Source organism: Carassius auratus, chromosome 31 (assembly GCF_003368295.1).
Source record: "Carassius auratus strain Wakin chromosome 31, ASM336829v1, whole genome shotgun sequence".
Lineage (NCBI taxonomy): Eukaryota > Metazoa > Chordata > Actinopteri > Cypriniformes > Cyprinidae > Carassius > Carassius auratus.
Genome location: NC_039273.1, coordinates 4,522,772 through 4,545,368, shown reverse-complemented (window position 1 = coordinate 4,545,368; position 22,597 = coordinate 4,522,772). Strand labels below are relative to the sequence as shown.

The window sequence follows — 22,597 nt, the reverse complement described above, 5'->3', positions numbered from 1 at the left end:
TAAACAGAATGGGCAGAATCATTATCTTATAAGCATATTTGTAACATTCAATCATAAGTATTTTGAAAAGATATTACACAAAATTATTTTCATGCAATCATCCAAATGACCACCTATGTCTGTCTTTGCCCGTGATTGTAATAGATGACATGTTTTGTTTCACTTATGAGATGTTGTCTTTCAGAGGAGTATAATTTGCAAATTTTAAAAAATATATAGAAAACAATTGATTACAAAGCAAATTTTAATTGTAGCATTTCAGCACTGACTAAAGCAAACCAATACAGCACTTTTCAGGGAAGCTGAAATACGTTTTCCAATAAGCTTGAAAAGAAACTTATGCCAGCAGGTAACATTGCATTTTTCAGACACTACAGTATAATTGCAATATAGAACTTAAAATGTTTTTTATCATGCTGTTGTACATTTTAAAAAATGCATGAAAACACTGAGATTAAAAAATATGACTAAATTATGTTTTGACTAGAGGTAGAAATATAATATTTAAATCAACCCTCCATTGTGTCAATGGAAAAACTTCCAGTATATTTCCTTGTGCATGCATTTTATGTCATATTATGGTGTAATATCAAGTCATATTGAAAGTCTTTGTTAAATAAATCCTGAGAGTCTATTTTGATTTTTTACAAAGGTGATAATGACGAAGGTGATAATGCCAGTGTTATGTGGTCATTATGGGATTTAGTATCTCATGAATGTATGCTATGGCTGTATGACATATCTTGATTGTTTAAGCACTATGTTTTATTCATGAAATTATGAGTGCCTTTTATTAAATATATATTCAATTTATTGGCTCCATCTTTGTGATTTGACAAGGACTTACACATTCTCATTGTATGATTATGATCAAACACAAAATCAGATATGCTTATCGTAATAAAATGAAACAAAACTGTCCTTTAAATAAAACATTAAAGACAAAAAAAATGTGTGCTGAGAAAATTTGCTTCTGTTTTTAATTCACTGCACTTTTTACACTTTTCACGTGTAAAAAAAGTCATTTTAATTAAAAAAATTACAAAATGTCCTCCACTAATATTGGCACCCTTGGAAAATATGAGCAAATGTGGATGTAAAAAAATAAATCTCCACTGTTTATCTTTTTGATCTTTAATTCAAAATATTCTAACCTTAATTGAAGTAAAACAATTAAAAGTGGGGAGAAACTCACATTCTAAAAAAAATGTCTTTCTACAATGCATTGTGGCCACAATTGTTGGCACCCCTAGAAATTCTTAGGAGTAAAATATCTCTGAAGTATATTCCCATTATAGACTGGTTTCTATGGTCAGACGAAGAAAAAAAAAAGAGAGCTTTTTGTCAGCAAACCCACCAGATGGGATTGTGCAAACAGGGATAAAAAGTACCCCCATGTCCACAGTTAAATATACTGCTGGATCTCTAATTTAGTGGGCCTATACCTGACTGTTAGAAATCTTATAATGGGCCGTGGTTGGATATTTGATCAGGATCCAAAACAAAAATCAACACAAAAATGTGTCACTGAGCACAAAATGAAACTTCTGCATGGCCGTCCCAGTTTCCTGATCTGGACCCTATAGAAATTAGACGGGTGAACTGAAGAAAAGAAGCACCAAAAAGAGCTGGGAATCTGAAGGTTCTGTTGAGATTCTGCATTAAGGAATGATCTCTGATCTCTTGTCAGATGTTCTCCAAACTCATCAGGAATTATAGATGAAAACTTCTTTAGAATTTTTTGAATGAAAGTTCAAAAGGATAAACAATGCAGATTTATTTTCACAGCCTTGCTGTTATTTACCAAGGGTGCCGTTGTGGTCAGCACAAACTACATTTAAAATATGTATAAAGTAGCTTACTGTAGGTCAATTTTTCTTTTCAAACTTCATGTCAACAACAAAAGATATTAACAGTGTGCTCTTCAAAAACTGTTAAGCCCATTAATTTTGCTATCTTAACTATATACAGATATACATATTAGCATTTAGCAATGCTTCTCTCCAGAAAAAGACCTGCAGTTTTTACCCATAAGTTCTGAATCACTGCTATCATAAAAAAAAAATGTTCCTCTCATCTGTGGATCTGCAGTATTATTATTGATAATTCAAGATATCAACTACTTGAGAGGGTCGCAGTGTATATTTCATTAGGTTTTTGTTTCAGTATTAGAGAGGTTAAAAGGTTCGTCTCAGGTCACTGAGATAAGTGAGAAAGGACCTGGGATTTTTTTTGGCACAACCTGTGGAGATTTTCGGGGACAGGGTCTAAACAGTGCAAGATCCCACAATGAGAGCACATTAATCTTTAAGGCCATTTTGTTTGTGTATGTGTGCGTGCATTATTGTTTCTGAGCTCACCGTCTATATGGACCAGGTTGTTAGTTTCTGTGTAAAGTGTGCAGATGCATCAGGCATTTTAGGTTGGTCATTCCTCAGTGATCTCAAAGTCTTTCCTCACTTTCATCAACTGCTCTGGATTGCCAACTTAAAGTCAATATAAAATCAAAATTTTTGGCTTAAATATTTTGTTTGATCTTCACTAAGACCGTACACCAAATTTTACCCAGATACCAATTTTGCTTTGCATATTTATCTTTTATTTCGGGTTGAGCTATGATCTAAAACATACATTGAAAAAAATGGTGTAGAAACTACTTTCACTCTACAAAAGTGCTAGTAAAATTCAAACAGAAATCATTTTAAAGGAACTGCAAGTAACACATTTAATTAAATGTCATTTTTTAAGCAGAAAGACTGCAATAGTATTTCCTACAAAACACTCCAATAATACCTGTTCTATTTAAAATGTCAAAAAAATCTACTTTCACAGTGTAGATCAAAATATTTACACATCTATGGCAAAAAAAAGAAAGGGAAAATAATACACACTAACTATTTTATTTGCACTGAATTAGCTTTCTGTTCCGATTGCTTTGTCTGTACGGTTATGTCAAGACAAGATTGATTTCAGTCATTTGACATGAAGTCATAAGAAGTACTCTTGTCTAGAGGTGAGAGTCGAGACACTAAAATATTGAGCAGTGAGACAGCAAAGTAACCAAATACCAAACTATGTATATAGTATGTAAGAGAACGCTGTTAGTGTTTGGTGGTTATGTAAGAGGAATGCTAGGTATTATATGACTGTCTTTTAAGTGGTGTCATTTCTGAAGTATGATATCTCAATATTTGTATTTCGTAAAAATATAGTTTGCTGTATTTTTAGATGTGAGAACACATGGTTTCCAAGCAAAGCAATTAAATGGCTTGAAAATATGCCCATTATATGTTCATGTAAGCAATTTGTTTATTACGTGTATCGTCAAACAAGAAAACTAAATCATGAAAAAATCCTTTGTGTAACAGTGAAAACACTTTTTCTTTTGGAATGCTACACAAAATAAGCAGTAATAATTAAATATACTTAAAATATACATTAGAAGCTCCTCAGCAGTTACCGGTCACACCACCGTCTGGACTAGGTGCCTAATGATGTGTCCTTAATTTTATCTGCTTTTATCTCTAGAACCCGACACTATGCTGATAACCCGCTTGGACCAATTAGGAGATTGGGGAAAGAAAAATCACGCAAAGCCAGCAATTGCCTCAATACCCTGGAGATACCTTCAGTCTCATATATACTTAACTGGTCAGTTGCACGGCAAGGTCAAACAGGGTACGGAGAGAGACGTGTTATAAACAATTAATGACAAGCCATTTGGTTCTAGTCTTGCACTGTTTAAGCCATTCAGGACTCTCTAGCTCTGCGGCTGGAAAACGTTACAGGCAAGTTAAAACTGGATAAGACTGATTACATCTACAACAGGCAGAAAGCGAAAGAAACTGACCCCTATAACCCGAGCGTGGCTCGATTTGTACTTTCACGCAATCCTGTTTACTGCAGTAACTTTAGCATGCAGACCAGACGATATATGAAGTGATTGCAGTTTTAATCAAAGAAAGTGGCAATGCACTAAAAATCAAATTAATCTTTTTTTTTTTTTTGCATTATTTTTATTTGGTTATTTTGTACTTTGCAATCCCAAAGTCATGGGTTCAATTGCCACACTTTCATTAAAAAGCATACTGTCACATGAGCGGTACCCTTTCCAAAATGTACACTTACTAATATGTATCATTTAAGGTATATAAGGTACAAAAGCGTACTTGCCCAGTTACAGCTTTGTACCTTTTTTTCTGAGAGTGCAGGGGTAAAAGCAACTGGACATCATTTGCTTTCAAAAGCTCTCAAACAGAGGTGCAAAATGAGCAGAAAGATTCTGTGGCAACTTCCAACGAGAAACCAAGCAGTGACTTTTAAGGCTGATCCTTAGTGATTTTATTGCTGTAAGTGTGAATAGGACATTAGTTTCCACTTATCTCTGACCAGTAGAATTATGCTTATCCAACAATGACAAAAGGAGACAAAAAGTTTGATTTAAGTATGTATATTTGGATATACAGGCAAAAAAAAAAAAAAAACCCTATATATATAATATATATATATATATATATATATATATATTTTTTTTTTTTATGTTTTTTTTTTTTTGATTGCTTCCATTGTCCTCATTTTTAAGTCACTTTGTATAAAAGCGTCTGCTAAATGACTTACATTTAGTCATTTAGCATACGTTTTTATACAAAGTGACTTACAAATGAGGACAATGGAAGCAATCAAAAACAACAAAAAAGCAATGATATATAAGTGCTATAACAAGTCTCAGTTAGCATAACACAGTAAACGTAGCAAGGGCTTTTAAATAATATTAAAAAAGAAAAAAGATAGAATAGAAAAAGAATATAGCAAGCTAGCGTTAGAGGTCGTTTTTGTACAATAAACTAAAAGAAAACAGATAGAATACAAAAAGATTAAAAAGTTAGTTCAATTTTTTTTTTTTTTTTTTAAGAATAGAATTAGAATAGTGAGTGTTAAAGTTAGAGGGTCAAATAAAGATGGAAGAGATGGGTTTTAAGTCGATTCTTGAAGATGGCTAAGGACTCAGCTGCTCGGATTGAGTTGGGGAGGTCATTCCACCAGGAGGGAACATTTAATTTAAAAGTCTGTAAAAGTGACTTTGTGCTTCTTTGGGATGGCACAATCAAGCGATGTTCACTTGCAGAATGCAAGCTTCTAGAGGACACATAAGTCTGAAGTAATGAATTTAGGTAAAGGGGTGCAGAGCCAGAGGTGGTTTTGTAGGCAAACATCAATGACTTGAATTTTATGCGAGCAGCTACTAGTAGCCAGTTCAAACTGATGAACAGAAGTGTGACATCATGTTTGAATCAGTCTGTTGAATCACTCATTGAATGAAGTCACTGAATCCTGCTGAATCAACACTAGATTCATTTTATTATCTGTAATTCATCATTATTTTCAGTGATGTCTGTCTTTAAAACAAGCAAGGTTTGTTTACAAAGCTTTTTAAGATAGTACAAATTTTCTGTAATGACCTGTTACAGGTTGCATTCATGAGAGTACCACGATGCATGTGTGTGCATTCCTCTGCTTATAAGCAAAGCGCAGCACATGCGTGCTCTATGTCAGAACGCTGGCTCCTGCGTCAGCAGACCACATGCATGTGTCAATATAATCTCCTAAAGAAGGTCAATAAAATAAAAGTCAATAAGACACAATCTAGTAGGTAGAAAAGGTGAATAAAACATAAAAAGACAGTAAAAGTCAGTATAATCTGTAATTATGTCCCACTTAATGCAACAAATGCCTCGTTTGTAATGGGTTTTATTGTTTTTGTCTGGTCACATCGGGACATGGCATCACAGTATGGTATGTGTTTTTAGCAAAGTCATATGACCCCTTTAACATAGTCGCTGTCTCACTCTTAAGCAAAACATAAAGTCATTCTGACATACAAAGAACTGACCTACCTCTTCCACGTGTATATATCTGAGTACACACGTGCAACGCGATAGCCTCCATGGGAACGTCATTAGCACAAAATAAATACAAATTTGAGCCACACCCATTCTACTCTAATTAATTAGATAATACAGATTTTTCTATAAATTTGTTATGTTATTTAAAAGTCGAGTTATGCTACCTTGAGAAATAAGTTAGTTTCCTCAGATGAGTGTTGAACATATACGGGTCCATCACCCAGTTACGATATACTGTAAATTGTTGTAAAAAGTATAACATGACTTTGGGAATATCCTCTACCTGTGTTCACGTGCTGAACTTGCTGCTTCTCCCTTCCTCTTATCTCAATTAAGCTGTAAAAGAGCTAATGAACGTTACTCATCCCATGAGGGATTTCCCTTGTTGCATCACGTCTGTCGCTCTAACTCTCTATTACCCAGCTTTGTTACACCCTCTTCATTCATTATTTACATGATGTTTTGGTCTCACTCAATAATTCAAAATAGTCACATGATGTCTAATAACTGGAGTAAAGTTCAGAATAAAATAAATTGTATTTATATTACTACAAAGACACTCTCATGGTTGACTTGACAGTCACATGTTAAGCTATAAAAACCTTTACAGAGGAGTTTACAGAAAAACATTAATAAGCATGTGTATTTTTAGAAGCAATATGCAGCAAACATTATTAAGCATATGTCTGAGAACATATGCACGTTTGGAAGGTCTGCTTCCTGCCAGCTGTGCATTGTTAACCAAGAAGGATAAAACTTCTTTATGTCCCTATATGTCCTTGCCTGGAGACTGAAACCTCCAAATCACAAATGTAGTGTGTCTAGAATAATGAGAATAGATGTGGTTCTCTGTTTGCACTCAGAAGCCATTCAGTTTGAGGGGAACATTCCTCGCTTGAAGCCCAAAATGACAATAGTTTTCATGTTCTGCATTCAAATAGACTGTCATAATATTTATATAAAGAATCCAATTTTATATTAAATCTAGCTGACTACAGAATTTAAATCAGATACTACATAACTGTTTGTCTCAATAGCTCAATAGGGGACATTTAAAAGGAAATAAATAAATCAGGAAATAAATTTCTCATAAACCAAGTCACTTGAAAGCAAGGCCTGAGTTGCTGATCGTTTCGTGTCACAATTACTGCCTGATAGTAATACAACTGTCTGTCTGTCCCCTGAATTATGTTTATGATGTAAGACATATTTCCAAAACTGAGCGGCTTTAAATGTGCGTGCAGTAATGCAGGCGTCATTCAGTGAAAACAAGGTGAAAAGTCAATCACCTGCCTTCCAGGAAAATGTCTACACGATATCAGTTAGGCCCCACACATCCTTCTGATGACCTCTAGTGGCCACAATACTGAACTGTTTAGTTTAAATGGAGCACAGAATACACTATTCAAAATACACTAGAGATGCATTACTTAATTAATCTTACGTATATGAAAATTATGTGATGCGCAGAAAAATTCATCAAGACAGAATGGCACTATATCTAAGATATGGCATATGTAAGCCATACAGGAAGTCCTGCTATGAAAATGTGTAGTTGTCATCATTTACTGGATTCCACTGTAATGTTCACCCTCACTGTCTGTACTGGTACTGTATACAAAGTAAAAGCGACCACCTTGATACTCTTGTATTCTTGTAATCATCAATATAGACCTATGCACTCCCACAGAATATTTTAAGTTAAGAAAGTATAAGTATTTGTATAAATGCATTCAGGCAGCTACTATGCTTACAGTAAATATGAAAGATTACCTGACTATACAAATGTCTCTTTATTATTTCAGTCAATAATGAAAGGGTGAATGAAAAAGTGACAGGGACTTAAAGCCAAATATGGTGGGCCATGACTAGAGAGTTAATGCCCTTTTATGGTGAAAAGCAGCCCGTAAACAACAAAAGAACTATGCTAACAATGGTTTGACTTTAAATGGGTTTCCCTCTGTCTCATTTTAATGCAAAACATATGACATAATGTATTGAGGTAAGTCATATGGTATCTTCTATATCTATGGTATGATATCTTCTATATCTTTAAGATCATGCTAAATGATTTGTGTCTGCTTGCATTTTAGAGCTTTCAATATGAATTACTTATCACAAAAACAAAAATATAATTCCCAGAAAATGTCTTTATATCGCAACACCTGAATTTTTGCACACTTGTCTCGACTTGCTTTCATTTTCAGTGTGCACCAGACTTTCCATGTCTTATCTTAGACCTCCACAAAATGGAGGGTTCAGGGATTTCTTAGACTCATAAACAGTTTGTCATCTAACAGAGCATACGGTAAATGGCTTACTGTATACAGAATGATGCAATCACTTCTTCGCGTCACATAAATGCATTCGTGCATTTTTATGACTTGGAAAAAACAAATGAATAATTATTTCAGCACAGCTCAGATTTAACTAGTTCTTTTTAAACTAACGATTTTAAAATATTTTGCTGTACCATTTCCTTATTCGTCTTAACATGGAGAGAAAACTGCCTCGAAACCGTAAACATCACCTGACGAGCCTTTTCCCAGACTACCTGGATGACGTCACCCTGCTGCCCCGCCTGCTGCTGATAGCTGCTTCCAAAACGGGAGGCTTGTTGAACTTCGGTTCCTCAGAAACTTTGCACAAACAGTCGGTCACCACTGGAGATTGGACCAACAACACAGTGAAGGAGGAATAGTAAGACAAAGTCAATGGTTAATTCGAACATTTCAATACATTCGAGCAACAACGTATTGCAATGTTGTTTTGTGTTTATGCTTTCGCTGTTAGCTGAATAGACGCTTGCCGTTACCATGGTATTTAAAACGATTTTAAGATCGACACTTCTTAGTATAATTACATATAGGCTACATTTATTTATTTAGCAGATATACACGTATACGTATGTGGGTTTATATATATATATATATATATATATATATATATATATATATATATATATATATACATACATATATACATATTTGAATGGTGGCTTTCTGCCTCAATAATGAGTTGCGATATTTGGCCGATTTTAGCATTGGACAATTAGCTTTAATTAGCTTTTTTTTACTTTTTTTTTCTTTTCATTACTCAATTTTGATTCAAATATTTCGTAAAAGAAGTGTTGATTTGCAGTTCAGCAACTTTGCGTGTTTTCTTTCTCTCTCCCTCTCTCTTTCTCTCTCTCTCTCTCTCTCTCTCATATCATATATATATATATATATATATATATATATATATATATATAAATATATATATATATATATATATATATATATATATATATATATATATATATAATATGCATTATATTAGCCATGATCGCTCCTCAGTAGATATCAGCATTGGAGATTAAAAACCCATACACATCAACCGCTAATGAGAATGTTGATGTATTTCTTTGCAGTAAGACAGCATGGCATCCATTTCGACTGACCAGAATACACAGCCCACCCCTCAGCTTCTGTCAGTCGGAGAAAAGGATAAGAAACGACTGCTGGAGGTGTATGTGACGCGAAGTCTCAGCCTTAACGATGGATCACAATGTCCTCTGAGACAGGAGCAAAGATCACACAAATGGGTTGCCATCTCAGAGCCGAAGACAAGACATCGCAAACATTCCAGCGATACATCTCTGAACTTGACTTCACAAGCCTCCATCTCAGATGAAGACATTAGATATGAGCCCGTCGCTGAACCACAACTGGATAAAAAGGAGATGTTGTCTGAGAAGAAATCCAAACAGTGGATAAATAAAGGGAGTCTACGCCGCAATGATAGTCCTAATGCATCGCAAAAGTCCAATAGCAAACCCAAGTGGTTTCACCGTTTGGATAAGGGCAAGGAGGGAGGTGGGCAAAGCATTGATGCTTTACCTTCCCAAACAAGTACAGTTACTCCTGCAGATATGCATTTAAATGTGCTAGAAAATCCGGAGACTGCTACAGTGGAAAGGAAGGGCAAAGAAGGCAAGAAGACAAAGAAACCCACTCTATGGAAAAGTTTCTTGAGCTTGTTTTCCAAAGGAAACAGTGAAAAAGAACAAGATCATCAGAGAACCGATGAACAGCTACCTCTTTCTCCCCCCTCAACACCCCAAATCTCTTGTTTGCCTTTAGCTGACACCCTATCAAAAAGTGATGTCAACCTGCGCCGTTCAAAGTCTTCGAAAAAGAAATTGTTGCACAGGAGATCCTTAAAATTCAGGCAAAGTGGAGATATGTCCACTGAAAAATGTATGTATCTCATATCTTCTCCATGTATGTGTAACTTTATTATGTATGTTATTTGTATTAGGTTTACATTTGCATATATTGGAAAAAAAAAGTTCTAAGTTTGATTTTTTTTTTTTTTTTACAGCTGTTGAGAAAGTGGAACCCACTGACTCGTACTATGAGAAAATGTCAGAGGAACTGGAGAAAATTGTGCATGAAGTGAAAGACAGTCCAGCAGATGACAATGCTACTTTCCAAACAACCAACCGGAATTGTGTGAATGGTGAGTGTTATTATAATAGACAATTTGCATGATGCAAAAGACTTGGATTACATATTACATAGACAGAACACCACAAACCAGTATTGGGTTCAGCTAGTTGTGTCTCAATTCCACAAATGAGAACAATTCATAGTGGCCATTATTTTAATAAGAATTATCATTTATTTATGAACTTGCCCTCTGCTTTCTCACGTCTTGTTCTCCATTCTGCAAATTCTCACACAAGGCCTTCAGAATTCTTTGAATACATTAGAGATTGTATGAACTACTTGTATGGGTTTTACAAAAAAAACATCACTGTAACCTGTTATTGTACAGAAAAGCAGTGGAAACAGAAACCCTGTATACAAGTTTTGAATTAGGAACAAATAGACTTTAGCCAAATTATGTGATTTTTTTTTTCTTGCAATTTTCTTGTTGCTCAAATAATGTATTCTATCATATTTCTCCAATTAGTCTCAAAAGAAGAAGTTATAAAGAGAATCACAGAACTTATAAAACAGGAAGGAGACTTAATACATAAAAAGGTAAGTGTGTCTCATTCCTTCTGACATCACTAAATATTGCTGAGACTTTTTATTAGTAATGCAGATGTTTGGCTCCCTTTCTTTACATTTATGAAATGTATGAAAACCACCCAAGTATTGCCATTTCTTTCTATGTTATTTAAAGAAGATTCACTCAGTTTCTTTTCTGATTTCCTCCACCACTCCCAGCTGCAAAAGAACAGCACCGTAAGCGATTATCTCGATGGATTCACCTATGGATTGTTCCAGCAAATGGCTGATCAATATGTGCAGTCAGAAGTTCCCAATAAGAAAACCCAGCTGCCTGTCGTGGCACCAGAACTGGTGAAGTTCGCCTTCACTTTGGACTTCACAGCAAGAGTGGCAAATCTACACCACCAAGCCACAGGCCAAATCATGGGCTTCGGGAACCAGTATCTCCAAGATCGCTTCACTCACATGAGCGAGAGCCATCCGCATGTCTCTGACATTAAAGCAGAGGATCGGGAAAACACAGAACTCTGAGCAAGAAATTGCCTGTAGAAGCGTGAGCTTCTAGTTGACATAGTTTTACTGACGGATTTATTTGAAATGTAGCAACACAAAAAAGGCCATAATGAAGGCTTTTAAAGGGATTTGTTCTTTCATTTTGCACAATAACACACACATCAGAAAGAACAGGGTTACTAACATCATTAAAAAAAAAATTAATTATTGTAAAATGGTATGTAGTTTTACATCATTAAAAACCCTGAATGAAGTAAGAGAAATCTAAATATTAATTTATTTTTGACAAATTATGATGTATTTGCACCACTGCAAGCATTATTTTATATTATATGTTGTAATTGTATATGCAGGCATATGCAGAATGTTTACTTAATAAATATTAAATATATTGAATAAAAAATGCTTTGTAAAGTGTTGTCTATTATTTCTTCCTTGTAAAATTATATATATATATATATATATATATATATATATATATATATATATATATATATTAAACTGTTCATGTAAAATGTTTATATACAAAATAACGATCAATTTAAATTATACAAAAAAAAATTAAATGAGCATAGCACATCTAGTTCTGGATGATAAAAACAGTCAATATTATTACAGCCAACTATTGAGTGATACAGTTTAATGCTGATTTGTGCAATGTTTTCATTGCTCTATTTGATCCATTTTTACAATATGCAAAGTCTGTCAAAAGTTCAACTTGATAAAACATTTATTAGATTATTACAGAATTACATAAACCAGAATATCACTGTGGCATGTTTATTATTACATGTTTACTAAATTCTACATTTGTCATTATGTGATTTACATTTTTTTATTGGTTTTGTTTTTATTATTATTATTAGATTTAATTTTAGTAACTTAAATACTTCAACTGATTTTCAGTTCATTCCCAAAGCAATATATCTAATATTCATATTTTATTTCGGCTCAATTTCAATTTCCAAGTAATTATTACAACAACACTGATATGTACCTAGTATACATTGCCATATTCAGAGTATTGCCCAAATATTCTATTATTCTACAGTAGAGACTTTTGACTGCATTGTCGTTCAGTCTTCCTCTTCTACATCCATGTAAGAAATAAAAGGAGATGAGAGATTCTCATCTACTTCTGTGTTTAGTAATAAACTTCCCTCACAGTCTAGTGCGTCCTTCTGAAGCTGTAGTGGTTCAGGATGGCTGTCCATTTCTAATTCCACGTTGAGCTGCAAGAGGAAGGCTGAAGATTGTGCCTCTGCATCTGTAAGGATGCTATCTGTCTTTTTGCAGAAACTGCTGGATCCAGAGAGCTGGAAGCAGAGGAGAGATCGCCGTCTAGACGAGAGAGGCTGAGTCTGGCTCCTGCACTCCGGCTGCTTCTTTGAGGTTGAAGTGGAGAGACGGCGTGGCAGGAAACGCAAAGCACGAGAAAGTAAAGGAAAAGAGAAACAGGGAAGGAAAGTAAAAGGAAGAGATGGCAAACAGGACCAGGGTGCAAGAATCCAAGAAAAAATGGAGACCAAAGGTAGAATTTGCAAAAGCAGGAATCTGGAAAAATTCAGGAACATCTAATAATGGTATTAAATTCAAAATCTACAATCTAAATATGCATTCACATTCTTTTTAATTAAAAAATAATGTCAAGTCATAAATGAAGTTAAATGGGCTGCTAAAATCATTTCATTTTTATTAAAAGGTCCATTATGTATGCAAAACTTTGCTCTACTAGTTTTACCTGTTCAGCATAAGTCTTCTCAAGTGTGCAAAGACTAACTGCAGATGTGTGATTACTTCCTGTTTGAATTCCCTGCCTGCATTCAGAGCCAGCTGGGGAATTTTCTTCACCCAGCACAAAAATCTGTTTGGAGTCCAAACACATGCAAATAAAAAAAAAAAAAACTTACATTTTACATGCTTACATTTTTTTTGTTATGTACTGATAAGATAGACAGACATTTAGACTAAAGATCTGACCTATAGATGAATGAGATGACAGATGTTGCAGGCAAAGTGAATGGCAGTAGGGTGTAGGATATGAGACGAAAAGGCAGGGTGTTGTTATGACATGTCCAGATGCCAAAATTCTCTGCTAAGTTGCAAAGCAAAGCTGAAGAGAGAGAGAGAGAGATTTCATTTTAGCATGTGCATTTTTACATCCACAGTACAGTGCAAACATGAAGCATAATTCAGATAATTATTATATTATTGTTTAATCACTATGCATTAGACTGTATATTGTACACCTAATGTATCTACAGCTGTCCCAAAAAGGATTCAGAAACTTAAGTCACAATTTAGTGTTAAATATTGTTTCATCAAATAATATCAAACCAACTGTAATCTGCAAACAAATGCTTTCTGGGCAAAAAGTCTGCATTTATTTGATCAAGCATACAGTAGAACAGTAATAATGTGAAATAATATTACAGTGCAAAATAACTGTTTTCTATTTGAATGTATTTAAAATGTACTTTATTCCTGCGAGACAAAAGTTAATTTTCAACATCCTTACTCCAGTCTAAAGTGTCACATGATCCTTCAGAAAGCATGCTAATATACTGACTTGCTGCTCAACAGTTGTGCTGCCTGCTTCATATTTTGGTGAAATCTGTGATGCATTGTTTTCAAGATTCAAAATAACAGCATTTATTTGAAATATAAATCTTTTGTAACATTATAAATGCCTCTGTCACTATTGATCAATATAATGCAATCTACTGAATTGATACTGAACAGGACTTTACTGAATAAATACTTTCCAGACTTGTATTGAACTAGGATGTCTTTATGAAAAACTTCTACCACAAAAACATTTGCTCGACATGATAGAGCAGGTGGGATATAAGGGACATAATGAGAGTAAGAGTGATAGAGGGCTGCCTGCTGGCTCTCATAAAGCTCTGATGCAAGGTTTCCCCAAATCCAGAATCACTAGTAAAAACTGGAAGTGCAATGAATCTGGATTGATCTTGTATATTATTGGGCTTCTCACCTCTTTGTATCCATGTTGGCAGGCTGATATACAGTAACTGCTCCAGTGAGTTCAGATTCCAGGGTAGATCCTCAAGCCCATGATAGTACTCTTCTGGCAATTTTCTATCCGCTTTTATTTCTTCAAAATGCTCTGCTTTGTCCCAAAGTTTCTCTTCTTCTGCATTTATCATATTTTCTCTGATTTCTTGTGTTCTCTTCATCTTCATGTCCTCAATTGATTGTGTTAGATCATGAAGATAAAAAAAAGGAGTCGAGTTTATTGAATAATCTTTGTTGCGTATGTTTCAATACGTCTGACCAGCAAAAAGCCAACAGGTTTTCTTATACTACTCAAGCAGTAGCAATGGAAAATTACTGCTTCACAATAACGTCCCATGACGTTAAAAACCTTGAAATGGCTGGTGAATTGTCATTGTAGCTAGTGCATTGCAAGCATGTTGTCTTTTATAATAACCAACAACCTAAAATATTCCCAACTTAAAGGGACAGTTCAACCCAAAATGAAAATTTTAATCATTTACCCACCCTTAAGTTGTTCCAAACCTGTATTGAACTTCATTCTTCTTTTAAACAACGAAGATATTCTGAATAACGTTGGTAACCAAACAGTTTTTAGTAACCACTGACTTCAAAAGATCTTTTGTGTTCACCAAAAGAAAGAGAGGCCCTCCTGAAAACCAGATTTACTCTCAAGCAATCAGGTGATTGATGGCTGTAATAATCTAATTGTTTTTCACCAACACATGCTCAGGGCTTTTGCCAGGCACCTTTTTGTGATCTCCAAACCTCCTCTAAGCAACATGTTGTATTAATGTATAAAAGTCACCTTCTTCCATAGGCTGAATTAATATATTTTTCTCTTATCCCAGTTTCATGTGCAGAGGCAGCTTAAAATTATCATGATTTGCTTGATTGTTATGACACAACAATTGGCTCAGCAAATGCTATGAGTTTGGAGAAGAACTACCTCTTTTTGGTGTTATTGAAGGCCATTTCCATAGAGTAAAACAAAAAGTAATTTTAAATATGACTTTCAACTTAAATTTTTTATTAATTGTGAATTCTTGCAACATGGCTTCATATTCAAAATAAATAAATAGAATTCACCGTTTTCCAGACAAATAATCTTAAAAGGCATCTTTAAACACAAACATTTTCCTTTTTTATTGTATTTTTACGGATACAAAAGAAAGACTAATCAAAGAGGCCAAAGCCCATGTCTTCATCAGACTCCTCAGATTCTTCCTTCTTCTCTTCCTTTTTCTCTTCCGCTGAAAAGTAAACATGCAAATGTGAAATTACACATCACAATTACACGCTTGCTGGTTAATCCTGACTTCACACATAATCAGCCTGCCTAAATTTGGACTGCTGCAGTTTAACAAGAGGGAAGGAATGTTACAATCTGATCAGATCCAATCAGTGTGACGTTCAGCTACTACTGAAAAACAGGTAATTCACACAAGGAAATGAATCTGAAAATTCTGCAAGAGGAGATTTAGCTAACTGGAAAACTAAACAATGACAGTGAATTATTTTTTTTCAGGAGAACTTATGTCATCTAACTGGAATGAAATGCAATGAGGCAGTGCAATCATTAGATACTATTATAGTTTTATTCATTTTTATATTTTCTGTTTTTAATGTTAGTTAAAATTTTATTCATTTTGATGTATATTTGTCTTTTTTAATTTATATATTTTTTGTAATGTCTACATAATTTTTTTTCTTTAGTTATTTTAGTACATCAAGTTAAGCTAAATGGAAATGAGACAATTTTTTTTTTTTTTTTATGATTTGTTTCAGTTTTCTATAACAACCTTGGTAGCAGGTTAATTAATCTACCCACCTGCAGGAGCTTCCGCAGCAGGAGCGGCTCCACCACCACCAGCGGCAGCGGCAGAGACCGCCACTGCACCACCCGCTGGAACGGAGGCCAACTTAGAGAGGCCTGTGGGAAAACAACAGTAAAAAAACAATGTGAGAATTATGAAGAACTCATAGCTCACATGACTTTAATTATATGTAGGTCAAACTGTAAAGATAGTGCAGCCTTACCGGCATTCATGACTTCATTGATGTCTTTTCCATTCAGTTCACTGATGACCTATTGAGTAACAACAAAAACAGTGAGATTGACTCATCTGGGGAAGTAGCAGCATCCATTTTACGGATTAAAAACAAGGAAACAAGGGCAACAGGGTTGCATGTGCAAAACCATCAGAACAATATTGCATTCCTTATAATATTAATAAAATATACCCAAGAAATGTAATATAGTAAATGGTTGTAACCCTAACATAAATGTTAAAACATTTAACTTTAAAACAACTGTTAAAACAAATCATTTAAATGATAACCAGAAAACTGGTGTACTCGAACGAGGATCCACCTTGTTAAGACGCTCATCGTCAGCCTCGATTCCGACACTCCCCAGGATGTTCTTGATGTCTTTGGCGGATGGGTTGTTGTTGCCACCCAGGACAGCCAACAGGTAAGCGGCCACGTAACGCATTCTAGAGAAGAAGTTACAAATATTACAACTGATTAATGGGTTTGTTAATAGTTTTCTTCTATTCGTATGATCTATATACCAAATATATCCAAATATTGACCAAAGATTATTCAAATATTTTTTTTATATGTTAAAACGTTTCAAACGTAAATATTTATAATATTAAATTATAATAACGTTTTAATTTTCTTAATATATACCAAAAGCAGCTTCAGTAGATAAAACAAGAAAAAAAAATAGGAAACAAGGCTGTCTATATATATATATATACTATATATATAGTTTGAACCCAATATATCAATTGAACTAATAAATTATAAAAGAGATTAAATGTAACCCTCCACATCAGGATTTCACTTCACTTCAATCAGCTTACAATGTTTATCAAGGGTGTTATTCATACTTTGTTTAGGGTTAGAAACATTTTCATTTTCAAATGTTAATCAAATAAACAGAATTTTTTTCAGCCCGTCACGACTTGTGTTGTTAATTATAATTACTTTTTGCCATATTTCTATTCTGGAGCGCAAGGAAGCAAAATGGAGTATGGCGACATCACATTGCATGTGCTTACAGAAGGGGATATACAGCGAAGTTTTAATCACAAATACTATCTAGACACACTTTAACCATTTTAACATATAAACAACGCGTCAAAGCAAGACTTAGTGGTAAAATGTCAATAAAAACATACTTTAAGTCTGTGAAAGACACGAAACGTCGGTCACGCTGCAATTTCCGGAAAGGAGAGGACGAGTAGAGGGAAATAACTGAAGAATGTCGCTGTATTCGATGATCTGATTGGCTGCTTCATGCGCCCCTGTCAAAATGGCAAGCATTGATTGGCTACTATTTTTTCCTCGTCCATGGGGTGCAGTCAATGCAGTTAGTGTGACAGCCAAGATTTACATGACCAAATGTGACATTCATAAGTGTACATTTACCAACAAGAAACCCAAGTTTATGGTTTTGTTGACTGAAATATATATATATATATATTGACAACACCAGAGATAATTTGAAGAAGAAAGCTCTAAGAACTTTGAAAGCTTATGAACTTTATAATATAATTATTAGATTTTTATAGATACGTGTATGTATATTTTGTATTGTAATACTTACCTCCCCTTGCAACTTTTATTTATTTTTTCCTTTTTTTTATTTTTGAATTTTGTTTCTTTATAAAACATTGTATGTTATTGTTCTTTGAGTAAAAAAAAAAAAAAAACCAATGCAATCAAATTATGTAGAACTTGGTTATTTAATAAATAAAATTCAATTTACATTTTCTTAACTGTGTTTATTAACTATATTCTAAATTATAACATTTTAAGCCTAATTTATTGAGCTAACAGCTACACATTCAACAACACCTCATAGTGAATAGAGACTTTCAAATATGATTGAAAACAGCTAAATCTTCTAAAATGACTAAAAAGGTAGTTGAAAAGTAGTAGTAAAAAGGTCATTTCTATTGTTTGGGCTTTTGTCACTTTTGATGCCATTTAATGGCCTTAATTAACTCCATTCTGACCTTGATACTTTTTAATGTTTAATGAATTGCCTCATCTCTACGTTTTCTGTTATTAGTACAGGTGAGAATAAAAGGAATAAGACATGACATATCTTCCACATTCTGATGTAAAGAATGCTTTCTTTGCGTACAAAGCACGATCAATGATCATATAAAGGTAATTCATGACACATCAAGTACTAGAATAGCAGCTACTTGAAGTAAAACAAGCAGCTCCTGACATAATCACATTAAAAAAATACAAAAATGAATAGTTCAGAAGCTTTTTATTCACAGGAACAAAACCTTGAAATGTCTAACACTGACTCGGGTTATTAATCAGATTTCACAATTGTACAGCGAATAAACACAACCTTTTACACTTTATTGAAAGGGTCCTAGATTCAGTTTCAGTTCCATCTTGATGTAGAGAGTGAATTTCAGAAACGTTTACAGTTCTATTAGCTCTTCATCCTTCTCTTGTGTAAAGAGGTACGACACAATTTCCAGAATAAACTCCAGGGTTTTCCTCCAGTTGGTCACATACCAGATCTTATACAGGAAATCTCCTAAGAGTACCAGCAAAAAGAGTGCAAGAAAACTCAGGAAGATCCGATCAACGTGGTAGAGCAGCTTGTCTTTGAATGTGCGTTGCTCCCATGGCACTGCGGCCCGAGCCTCACTGTATTTGCCAAAATGGAAGAGGGCTTCTTCATCACTGTTCATCTCCTGTGTCTCCATCTCCCGCTCCTCCACAGCTTCGCCACCTTCTGTCATCCTGCTTAATGCTCTCTTAAAGTTGGGCCTTTGAAAATTGCTTTTGTAATGAATTTTCCAACTTGTGGAGACTGGCCTCTTCTCGGTGCGTCCTCTTTTTTTAGTCTTCCCTGGGCGCAGCTGAAGAATAAAGCCTTATTTGAATCAGAAGCAGCTTAATTAGTTTTCAGTCTCTTTTTAATACCTGAAGCTTACAAGGACGCCTTATTTAAATGATTTGAATGAAACTAATTAACTGTAGCCATTTTAATTGAGTTGGTTTATTTCCATTGTCCTCGTCGACTGAATACAGCAGGCTGATTATGAACTCACACCTCACTAAAGAGATCACTGGGACTTAGTGACACTCAGCACTTTTTAAAATCCTACAGTAACAGATGGTATAATACAAGAGTGCTACATGACGCTGATAATAACATTGCTGTAACATTTCTTTGAATATATGATTGCTAATATTAATGAATTTACAATTATGTAAAAAAAAATTATGTAAAAAAATTGATGTAAAATAATATTGGGGATATTTTCACCTATTATAATAACAAATTAAGTTTGATAAGATAAAATTAAGGATTTAGAATTAAACTTGACCAGAGCTCGAAACTCAAACTACACAACAATGCACTCGAACCATCGATGCAGCAACAATCAAAACAATGAAACACTAGGAAATATTTTAGATATTTTTTTTATTTTTCTGCATAAAAATGCACAGAATGTGACAGTTGATTTGCTTCACATGGGCTTTGCTGGAGCTCTGGGTGGAGCACCCTGAAAAATAAAATAAAAAAATGACAAGATGAGATTCAAATAAACACCAAGTAATAACATAATACAATGCATGCACTGTAACCCTACTAATTATTATAGATCAGCCTCCAACAGAATTTCAGTGTACTTACACTAGGCCTGAATCGGGGAGGTGGTGTTCGGTCCTTGCGAGCCTCCCGGGATCTGTTTCGCACCACCTTGCTGTGGATGGCACAGCTAACACAGTAATGCAGCTTCACGTACAGCTTGGGCAATACGTATGCTACATAGGATGAGTGAAAAGGATTAAATTAAATATTACATGGAGGATGCACACTAAGAATTGAACAATGTTTTGGTAGTTAAAGCGTTAAAGCACTTACAGTCAAACACACTAGCTTCTGAGATGTCCCTCACAGCAGCGGCTTCCACAATGTTCCTGATGACAAACTTCTTGATGGCCTTGTCCTTGGGAACACAGCGGGCACAGTTGGTGCAGCGGATGGGCTGGACATGACCACGGCCCTTCTTTGCACGTCCGTTGTTCCTTCTCTTCTTAGTCTGTCATGTAAAGATGGAAATACTTTAATAATTAAGAGTATAAGAGCATTATTTAATATCCTACACCTTCTGTCCAAACATTTTTCCATTAAATTAAATTAAAATTAAATTAGCAGACACTTTTATCCAAAGCGACTTACAGTGCATTCAGGCTAACATTTTTTACCTAACACAAATAAATAAATAAATAATAACAACTACTAATTAAATGTTAAAATAGCATTTTATCTCTGTATGTAGCTTACATAGTAATGGAAATTATGGAAATAAGGAAATCACAACTGTAAAATTTCCACAAAAAAAAGTGATCAAATTAAAAATATATATGTGGTTCCCATAATAATGATACACTTCCAATAAATCTTATTTCCAGAATTTCCATTACCATGGGAAGCACTTTCGATTTAAATTACCATTTGGAAATGTGAAAGGATTAATAATAACTAGTAAACGACCATTTTAAAATGTCCAAAAGTATACTTCCAGGACGGGAACCACTTAAAGACATCTTTTTTTTTTTTGTAGATTCTTTTTGGAAATTCGAAAATCTTGATTTCCTGACACGACCAGGTGTTCCATTACTATTGGAACCACAAACACATCTTTATATTTCCAAAGATACTTTTTGTTGTTGTTGCACCAATCAAAATAAAGGCAATTAACTACTATTATCAACGTGTCGATCAACCATTAATTGTATGAGAGTAGAAAGCAGTTATATGCAGTCATTTTCATGTCAGCTTAGTTTACACTCAAGCACTATGACAGGCTGAGGGTCTTGATATATACGCTGAATAACGACTATACCACACCCCGCATCACTACGTTGAGTAACGAATGGCGATAATAATCATTATAGGGACGTATTTGACTTCATAAACAGAGTAACAGGTCTGTCAACGCCGCGTGCTGCAGCAGAAGCACATGCTAGCCATCTCCACAAACGCCTTACTAAAACTGTCAACAATCCGATAATACAATTCTCATTCAATTCCACATCTAATACTATTAAATACGTCACTAACTAAACTAAGTGAACACAGAGTATATAAAGGAGATTTCATATACTAAATCATGTTCACTTATCAATGGCGAAGACTCGAGACTCACCATCTTGAACGGGAGGAAGGAAAGAGGACCGGAAAAGTCGAACCGGAAGTGAAATCTCTCACAACAAAAGTCAATCGAACGGGAAAATACAGCTTTGATGTGATGCATTGCAAATGTATGCATAAACGTTTTATGGAGGCATACACTATATATTTATGTTCACACACACATACAAAATATTACAAACATGTTCTTACAAACATATTTCAAGTGCTCAAGAATCACTTGGTTTGGTAATTTCTGGCTAAATTGTTTTCAGAATAAAAGTCAAAACTGAGAAATGATTTCAAATTTATATTATTTTAATTAAATGAAAACTAAAAATAACAATACATACAATGTATTTAATAGAGATGCACAGAAAATTACAAAGGTTGTAACCTCAAAAGTTAGGATATAAAATCTTTGAACATGATACATTGGGAAGAATAAAATGGGGCAAAAGAATCAAATCAGATGCTTGTTTCTTAATATTGTAACATTAAAAAGAAAACAGAACATATGCAGACAGGTGAAGTGGTTTAGTTGACATATCAGTGACGTCGGTGCCTCACACAGGCAAATTTATTGGGGAAAATATAAATCAACAAAATCTCTTTGTACTTTCAACATGGTCCAAATGAGAAGAAAAAAAAAATTTAACTAAAAATGAAACGGAAAGGACACACAGATGCATGCAGACACACAAACACACATGGGAGCACAAGAAAAACAACTTCCCCATTATACAATTCCAAACCAAATATTGCCACATAAAAAAGACTGGCCTTGACTCCTGCAGTTATCATCAATAAAATCATATATCAGTTTGATCACAGGCTGTATTTCAGAGCTAAACTAAACCTATTTTTTTAACAACTCCATATACACAATCCATAAACATTCCATGTTCACATCTGAGAGAATAAATTCACCAGATTCCAGCACCACTTGAGTTTGGTCAAGAAAGTTG

At 34.4% G+C, this 22,597-nt stretch overlaps 4 protein-coding genes across 4 annotated transcripts; 1 reads left to right on the top strand and 3 right to left on the bottom strand.

Annotated features, from left to right (window-relative positions):
- The first annotated feature begins 7,532 nt into the window (after positions 1 to 7,532).
- On the top strand, positions 7,533 to 11,819 carry LOC113050278 (uncharacterized). The gene is made up of 5 exons (XM_026213088.1): positions 7,533 to 8,603; positions 9,316 to 10,144; positions 10,269 to 10,406; positions 10,863 to 10,933; positions 11,123 to 11,819. Exons 2-5 carry the CDS (start codon positions 9,325 to 9,327, stop codon positions 11,435 to 11,437), a joined length of 1,344 nt encoding a protein of 447 aa, XP_026068873.1. The 5' UTR covers positions 7,533 to 8,603; positions 9,316 to 9,324; the 3' UTR covers positions 11,438 to 11,819.
- A 217-nt stretch (positions 11,820 to 12,036) lies between these two features.
- Positions 12,037 to 15,308, bottom strand: LOC113050276 (uncharacterized). The gene is made up of 4 exons (XM_026213086.1): positions 14,418 to 15,308; positions 13,400 to 13,532; positions 13,161 to 13,283; positions 12,037 to 12,973 (listed from the first exon to the last, which is right to left on the bottom strand). Exons 1-4 carry the CDS (start codon positions 14,623 to 14,625, stop codon positions 12,496 to 12,498), a joined length of 942 nt encoding a protein of 313 aa, XP_026068871.1. The 5' UTR covers positions 14,626 to 15,308; the 3' UTR covers positions 12,037 to 12,495.
- A 210-nt stretch (positions 15,309 to 15,518) lies between these two features.
- On the bottom strand, positions 15,519 to 17,765 carry LOC113050277 (60S acidic ribosomal protein P2-like). The gene is made up of 5 exons (XM_026213087.1): positions 17,629 to 17,765; positions 16,812 to 16,935; positions 16,478 to 16,526; positions 16,269 to 16,370; positions 15,519 to 15,690 (listed from the first exon to the last, which is right to left on the bottom strand). The coding sequence occupies exons 2-5, from the start codon at positions 16,932 to 16,934 to the stop codon at positions 15,614 to 15,616; spliced, it is 351 nt and encodes a 116-aa protein (XP_026068872.1). The 5' UTR covers position 16,935; positions 17,629 to 17,765; the 3' UTR covers positions 15,519 to 15,613.
- A 2,133-nt stretch (positions 17,766 to 19,898) lies between these two features.
- Positions 19,899 to 21,794, bottom strand: LOC113050275 (40S ribosomal protein S26-like). The gene is made up of 4 exons (XM_026213085.1): positions 21,646 to 21,794; positions 20,358 to 20,535; positions 20,127 to 20,257; positions 19,899 to 19,995 (listed from the first exon to the last, which is right to left on the bottom strand). Exons 1-4 carry the CDS (start codon positions 21,766 to 21,768, stop codon positions 19,960 to 19,962), a joined length of 468 nt encoding a protein of 155 aa, XP_026068870.1. The 5' UTR covers positions 21,769 to 21,794; the 3' UTR covers positions 19,899 to 19,959.
- Positions 21,795 to 22,597: the final 803 nt, after the last annotated feature.

Coding starts and splice junctions, on each gene's coding strand:
- LOC113050276 (XM_026213086.1), bottom strand. CDS start 14,625: ATGAAGATGAAGAGAACACAAGAAATCAGAGAAAATATGATAAATGCA. Junction 13,533..14,417: donor GCCAACATGGATACAAAGAG/GTGAGAAGCCCA, acceptor CTCTCTCTTCAG/CTTTGCTTTGCAACTTAGCA. Junction 12,974..13,160: donor AGAAGACTTATGCTGAACAG/GTAAAACTAGTA, acceptor GAATTTTTCCAG/ATTCCTGCTTTTGCAAATTC.
- LOC113050277 (XM_026213087.1), bottom strand. CDS start 16,934: ATGCGTTACGTGGCCGCTTACCTGTTGGCTGTCCTGGGTGGCAACAAC. Junction 16,527..16,811: donor ACGATGAGCGTCTTAACAAG/GTGGATCCTCGT, acceptor GTTACTCAATAG/GTCATCAGTGAACTGAATGG. Junction 15,691..16,268: donor TGCTGCGGAAGCTCCTGCAG/GTGGGTAGATTA, acceptor TTTACTTTTCAG/CGGAAGAGAAAAAGGAAGAG.
- LOC113050275 (XM_026213085.1), bottom strand. CDS start 21,768: ATGCATACATTTGCAATGCATCACATCAAAGCTGTATTTTCCCGTTCG. Junction 20,258..20,357: donor AGAAGCTAGTGTGTTTGACT/GTAAGTGCTTTA, acceptor CATCCTATGTAG/CATACGTATTGCCCAAGCTG. Junction 19,996..20,126: donor CTCCCCGATTCAGGCCTAGT/GTAAGTACACTG, acceptor TTTATTTTTCAG/GGTGCTCCACCCAGAGCTCC.
- LOC113050278 (XM_026213088.1), top strand. CDS start 9,325: ATGGCATCCATTTCGACTGACCAGAATACACAGCCCACCCCTCAGCTT. Junction 10,407..10,862: donor CAACCGGAATTGTGTGAATG/GTGAGTGTTATT, acceptor TTCTCCAATTAG/TCTCAAAAGAAGAAGTTATA. Junction 10,934..11,122: donor GAGACTTAATACATAAAAAG/GTAAGTGTGTCT, acceptor CACCACTCCCAG/CTGCAAAAGAACAGCACCGT.